This window comes from Culex pipiens, chromosome 3, assembly GCF_016801865.2.
Source record: "Culex pipiens pallens isolate TS chromosome 3, TS_CPP_V2, whole genome shotgun sequence".
NCBI lineage: Eukaryota > Metazoa > Arthropoda > Insecta > Diptera > Culicidae > Culex > Culex pipiens.
Genome location: NC_068939.1, coordinates 156,933,384 through 156,940,222, shown reverse-complemented (window position 1 = coordinate 156,940,222; position 6,839 = coordinate 156,933,384). Strand labels below are relative to the sequence as shown.

At 41.8% G+C, this 6,839-nt stretch overlaps 1 protein-coding gene across 1 annotated transcript; it reads left to right on the top strand.

The window, feature by feature from the left end:
• Nucleotides 1-1,992: 1,992 nt before the first annotated feature.
• On the top strand, nucleotides 1,993-3,018 carry LOC120414750 (uncharacterized). The gene is made up of 5 exons (XM_039576069.2): nucleotides 1,993-2,154; nucleotides 2,215-2,244; nucleotides 2,303-2,356; nucleotides 2,414-2,667; nucleotides 2,737-3,018. Exons 1-5 carry the CDS (start codon nucleotides 2,040-2,042, stop codon nucleotides 2,926-2,928), a joined length of 645 nt encoding a protein of 214 aa, XP_039432003.1. The 5' UTR covers nucleotides 1,993-2,039; the 3' UTR covers nucleotides 2,929-3,018.
• Nucleotides 3,019-6,839: the final 3,821 nt, after the last annotated feature.

Below are 6,839 nucleotides of genomic sequence, written 5' to 3'. Positions count from 1 at the left end.
TCAGTCTAGATAATATTTTTACCGGAAAGCTCGTCCAATATCCCATAAGATTGTCTTTGACCACATTTCAATTGGATGTATGGGCTTACAGATATAAGCTAAATTACTATCCAGGTTACTATACTACACTGAAAAAATATTATGTTTTCAGTTATGAGCAATGTAATTAGCATATATCTGTAAGCCCATACATCCAATTGAAATGTGGTCAAAGACAATGTTATGGGAAATTGGACGAGCTTTCCGGTAAAAATATTATCTAGACTGAAAAAACAAGTCTGTCCTATAGAAATTGCCAAAAACCATCAAAAAACCAAATTTTTCAACATTTTTATTTTTAAATCGGTATTTTTTGAAATTTTAATAGTAAAAAAATAAGTGAAATTATTCTAATAATTCATTTTTTAGAACAAACACTGCGATATTAAAAAACAGTTTTGTATCTTTTAAAAATTAGAAGACCTGGTATATTCAAATATTAAAAAATCTTGAAAACAGTTTTTCACAGCTTTGTATCTAATAAGTTCAAACCATTTGTAGCAGTTTTCTTATGAACACCCTGCTTTCATAGCTTTTATTTTCATCAAGTAAGAATTTGCAATATATTGAAATTCCAGCTGAAAAAAATGTGACCATATAATTAATTATAATGTCATAGGTACTTCTAAACAATACAAAGCAAACAATTTCAGAAAAGAGGATTTAATTTTATTGTGGACATTTCAAATAAACATTATGCAATCATTTAAAAAAAACAGCGTGACGTCACAATCTCGCAAACCCCCTCTCCCCCCTTCGTCACATCTTGACACAGCTTCGGTAACATCCCCCCCCCCTCCCTAACAGCGTACGTACTTTATGGATGACGCCTAAGTAAATCCATTTCCGGGTTTGGTGGAACATCGATCATATTTTTTTTAATAAGCTTTTTGTGTATTTTTTCTATGACCGAAGAATTCACTTTGCATCATTGCTTCATCCCTAAGTACAAGTCGTAATATTTCGTAAAAAAATCCATTATAATCTTTCTGGAGCACAAAAGCATTCTTCAAAACACAGCTAATCTTGTTGCTTTTCCCATGTCAGTGCACGCGCACCCAGTTAATAACAGATGCTTAACCTTTGAAAGAATCGTCCAAGTGAAACCTTCCCCTGTTGACCTTTGCTTTCGAGCTTGGATTCCAGGTATTTACCAGGATTGCTGACTTTGTCGCGCGCGCGCGTGTCTCCCTAATGACAAGCCCGTTTGTGCTCTCTGGCGTCTGGCAGTAAATCAAATCAACCATTTCTAATACTTCTTCGGACGAGTAGCAATTTCGCCGAAAAGCTCTCCTGGCTAATTGATTTAATAACTGGATCGTATTTCATGCTCGAATGCTGGCCGTCGTCTTCGTCTACTTCTTCGTGGGGCTGGATTCTGACGGAGCTGGTGACAAATTGAGACGAGTTTTCAAATTTAATCAGCGCCGCCACCGTTTCGGCGGAATTCCGACTGACGGGGTGAGATGCTAGAAGAGCTTGAGGGAAGGTCGGATAGACTCTCTTGAAACTGGAGTGATTTTATTTTCGTTTCAAGTTCTGTGAAATATTGCTTTATTTTTAACACAGTGGTAAGGAGATTACGGGTTTGTATTTAAAGATCTCTCAAAATTGAATTTCTAAAATGGAATTGTATTACATATTAGCGATTTTTAAGTTGCATAACTCCTGGCGCAAAGCAGCTAGTCGAACAAATCGCTCATGGATGTCATCTCCCCGACATGCAACACGTGTCCAGGTGTCATATCTGTCACTGTCAGGGCCAATCGATCGATCAATGTTTTTCAAGCCCCCAACCCACACTCTCTATTGACCACTGCTGGAGAGGATTTATCATGATCGGCTTATGTAAATCGAACGTGTGTAATTGAAAAATGGGTTAATCAACACACGGCTAGGCAAAACAAACACGTTTTCCCCTGCTATAAAAAGTCCGGAACTGGGATGCTACAGTACTGAAATCGTTTTGGATCTGCGAGGGTAATCACAACACACGCAGGATGATGGTATCGACGGTTTTTCTACTACTGGCGGTGCTGGCAACGAGTTTTGTTGCACCGACCGTGGGGCAAAAAAAGTACTTTGTACTGTTGAAGCCTTCCCCGGGAAGACCTTGTGAGTATAGTTTGATACGTTATCTAATTTGAAATAATTAAAATACTTATCGATCTACAGATGACTACGTAGGAAGTTACACTCGAGAAGGTATTTTTTGTGAATTTTATTAAAAAAAATATCTTAAACCATTGAAATTTTATTCAAGATGGCTCCCAAGTCGCAGTGTACATCCCAGGCAAAAAACCGACTTCTGGAAAAGGTATCAAAACCAAACAACTGTTGAAAAGAATCGCTAAATTTGTTTTCTAAATTTTAGGCAGTGGCAAACTTCCGGGAATGCGGGGTGAAGCGGGACCCCCGGCACCCCCTCCGAAAAAGGAAAAAAAAGATCACGTCGACGATAAGGTTTACTTCTCGTCTCAGCACACGTACCGCCAAGTGTTGGCCATTCTGGACCACATCAACCTGTCGGGAGTGCAGTCCGGAGTCCGGGGCGATGCCGATCGCTACCTGCAGAACTTTAAGACGAACGTGCTCGCACTCATCAGCAGCGTTGATGACTTTTCCAAGGTTAGTTTGAGGGCTCAACTTGGGTTGATCAAGCTGACTAAAAATTTCATAAATTTAATTGATTTGCAGATCCAACCCTGCTTCGATCACTTTACCCAAATTGCCGACACGGCCCGGAACGAACTGGTCCAGTACTACGATTCGTGCAAATCATCGGATGAGGGATCGTGCAGGGTGAACGGCGTAACGAACTATTTGAGACAGCTAAACGCCCTGATGGACCGGTTCTACCAGTGTGCTTCGCAGCGCGTTAGTGGCTAGAGTGAAAAATGTGCAGCTGAACTATGCTGATTCCAAATTCACAAAGCAATTGATAATAAAAAGGTGGAGGGTTATACAAATTCAAAAAAATGTTTGAAATTATTTTTTTTTGCGTTCACGATTGAAGTTACGTTCACCAGCTTTATGATCCAGAAGTCTGTAATTATTGGAATATATGCTTGCCACAAATTGTCAAGGCCCTTGACGACGTTGCGAAAATTCAACTTTTCACAATTGTTATATTTTTTTCACTTGATGAAGATGTTTCAAGTTGAACTTGATAATATTTCCTTATCCTCTCATTCTATAGTGACAAAATGGACTACATTTCATCACCAAAATAACAGTGCTTAAAAGTTTATTAATGCATTAATTCGAAAAGTAGATTTTTTTAACACTTGCTTTGAAAAATAACACTTTTTGACACTTTGAGTTTTGAAAAAGTTACTTTTTGCGTTTCTATTTGTTTCGTCGTCCGTGTCTGTCGCGGGTGACCATGAACGATCGATGACGACCAACTTTTTCAAAACTTATTTTCGTAAAATCGCGATAACTCGTGATGTTTATAAGCAAACCCCTTATGTCTATATATCAAAATTTTTGTAATTGTCTGCTCTACAACTTTGTAGAACATTATTATACTCTAAAAAATAACCCTGCAAAGTTAAAAAAACACGAAATTTTAAAATGAAAAATTTTGTTCTAAATGAAAAAATGACCCTTCTGGGTCAATGTAGATTCGAAAAGTACATTATTTTTTCAATTCAATTCGGTTTTATTGGTGAATTATCAATATACAATAAGTTCTTTTGAAATACATAACAGAGTTTTGGAGTTCCTTTCAGCTGTGTGTTACATCATAATCCATTTTGGAACAATTGTTGCTTGTAGTTAAGGGGTTAGCGAAAGTAAGAAAAAGATAAGAAAAAAAACTTACTAAAATTGCAAGGGAAAGGGGATAGAAATAGAGAAAGCTTAAAACTAGATCACAATTTTTTATCCTTTATAGATGTGCTTGATCATCAGCTCCCCGAGGGCCAGAAATTGCTCCGCCTTGTTACGGCAGGTCCGAAACCGCGTCATCATCTCCCCCGCGAGAGCAAAAAACTCCGGCAGGGTGAAGAGATCTTCCGCGGTGACTCCTTGCTGGGTCGCATCGCCGCTACCGGCAGCGACCACGCTCGCAAACGACCCCATCCCCCATCCAGGAGGGAACGCTGGGTTGTCCGCTGGAACCGTACGCTGGCCAGCTGCAGGAACGGCTGCGCTCGTACTTCGCTGAGGAGGATGGGACGCTGCTGCTTTCTTCTTCCTCTTTTCCTGCTCCTCGAGGTAGGACTTCCGCGCGACGCATCCGCGGTAATTGCCGGTATGGTTACCGCCGCAGTTCGCGCACTTTATGCGCGCCTTGGTTTGCTCTGCCTTGTTCCCCAGGTCCGCCTTGCACGGCAGTGCACACGCCTCAGAGAGGTGTGTTTCACCGCACTTCACACAGCGGGGCGGGAGGTTGCAGTTCCGCGAGCCGTGGCCGAATTTCTGGCAACGGTGGCATTGTGCTGCGTCCGACGGGTTCTTTGAGTAGAACCGCCAGTTTACCCAAAACCCGTCCAACGCCTTAGTCCGTCGCAGGTCTTGAAGTTTGACGGTGCCGCGATCGAAGTACAACAGGTACAGTGTGTGTGTACCTGTGACTGTTGTCTTCCGCGAGAGGACTTTTATGTCTCGCGGCGTTATTCCGACACCCGAGAGGTGCTCCTTGAGGACGGAGGTCGGGCGGTCTTGGTACCCCTGCAAGACGATCTTAACAGCGGTCTTCTGCACGGGGTCGAATGTGTAGAATTTGAAGTTTTTACGCTTCAATTTCTCCACAACCAGGTCGAAGTTCTTTTGGTCAAACGTGAACACTTGCACTGACGATTTACCTATTTTGAGGCAGTACACGAGGCCTTCCAGCTGCTCGTCAACATCGTCCGCCAACGTGTCCAAAACGAAAATTGGTGGTGGTCGTCGTTCCTTTGGAGTAATTACTTTTTTTGGCGAAATCACTTTCTTCCGTGTACGACCGTCGTCGTCGTCGTCGTCGGTAGTGCTACCGTCGGTGTTGTTGTTGTTGCTTTCCTCGTCACTCAGTCTCGCGAACTTGTTACTGGTGGGAATGTTGGCGGATGTTGAAGCGCCATCGGTCGACGGATTGCCGGAAGTAGCTGAACGGAGCCTAATAGGGCTGCGATCCTGGACGCGGTAGTTAGCGTGTAATAACTTGGGGTCGAATCCTTTGGCGCACACACTCCCCGGCGCGATGGCGGACGACGCGGCGTTGGGTTGTTTACCTTTTTGCACACGGCCGGTAGACGAACTTCGCGGGTTTTTCGAGGCCGCACTCGAACTGCCACGGCCACGGCCGGCCCTTGGCATGCTGCAGGAGCAAACTCGCGGCTAATCCCGGTAAATTACGGCGAAAAATTTCGAAAAAACGATGGAGCACTGAGCACTTGACTGCTGCTTGCACTCGTGCGTACACGGAGGAAAAGTACATTAAATTTCCCATAAAATGACATGTTCCAAAAATTGTTACAGTCGAGTAACGGAAAATGGGAGAATTTTTAAAACCTTTTTAGTGTTTTTTTCGATGAAAAATGCGTTTTTTCGGAATTCTGAGTACGCCATCAAATCGGGCGTCTAATTTTACATAAAAGTCCCTTTGACACCAAATTTCTATCGCATCGCCGTTTCAGGCTGCAAATTATTGAAAAACACCTCTTTTTTCGCATGTTCAAAAATGGAAGGGGTCGTACCGCCCCTCCGTCACGAGATATCAAAAAACAGACCTCGGATTCGTGATCAGGGACAAAAGTTATCCCTTAGGACAAAGTTTCACGCAAATCGAAGAGGGGTCGGGGCAACTGCTGTGTGAGTTGGCGGAGAATTACCCATTACTTTTCGAAACAAGTGCTGAATAGTTCAATTTTTCTGCACCCATTTCAGTGCTGAAAAGAAGAACTTTTCAGCCTTTATTTTGAAAAGTGTTGCTATTCGATTTTGTTATTTTCGGTATTTTTTTATTTGTTATTTTTGGTAAATAAAAGTAGGCTATTTCGTCGTTCAAGAATGACAGGAAAAGTAAGTAGTTTCATTACGGAATTGCAAAAAAGTTGTACATGCAACACAAGTTGAAAAAGATGATTTTTTCAGCACGAGTCGTAAATATATTTCAACGAGGATCTGCCAAGTTCTACAACGACTTGCATACAAGTTTTTCTAGTGTAACGCTCTAGTGCAGTGGTCCTCAGCTGGCTAAACCTCGCGGTCGCACGTCGCTTTTTGACGTTCCGAGAAATACTTGTTTGATCTTGAATAAACGAAAACTAGAGCTCGCAAAGTAAACAACAGCAGACACGTTTTGTTGGCTGACCATTCTTGAGCATCTAAGCACGCAAATGTATGCCACTTTCTGGCCAATAAAGTCAAATTGAATGCACTTTTGATCATAATTTCTATTTTGCGAGACCATTTCTCATCATTTTGTTGGCACACACAGTGACACACGCGAGAAACCCTCAAACGCTTAATGAATGTCGCCAAAATCAACTTTTCACTTTCGCTTACTTTTTCACGGCGCTTTCGATACAAAACTGCCCCCAATTTTCGGCAATATGTTCTTTTGAATATTTGTTGGTTACTCACTTGAAAAATAATCCCGAAACATGTAAATAGGGGAACAGCATCTAATTCCAACGTGCCTCTAATGTTGGCAGGTCAGAACTTTGACAGTCAATTAACGCTAATTAAAAGCGTTTTAAACTGAAGTCGAGTGATAAATAGCTCAATAAGAAGTGAACAAGCAAGTTTCTATCAAAAGTTTTGCAAAATTAGTTGTTTAAATAGTGAAAACCAGCAAATTGGACGGAATT

Excerpts from the sequence above, each read along its gene's own strand:
- LOC120414750 (XM_039576069.2), top strand. The coding sequence starts at position 2,040 with ATGATGGTATCGACGGTTTTTCTACTACTGGCGGTGCTGGCAACGAGT. Across the intron at positions 2,245-2,302 it reads AGGAAGTTACACTCGAGAAG|ATGGCTCCCAAGTCGCAGTG; the intron begins GTATTTTTTGTG and ends ATTTTATTCAAG. Across the intron at positions 2,357-2,413 it reads AAAACCGACTTCTGGAAAAG|GCAGTGGCAAACTTCCGGGA; the intron begins GTATCAAAACCA and ends TCTAAATTTTAG.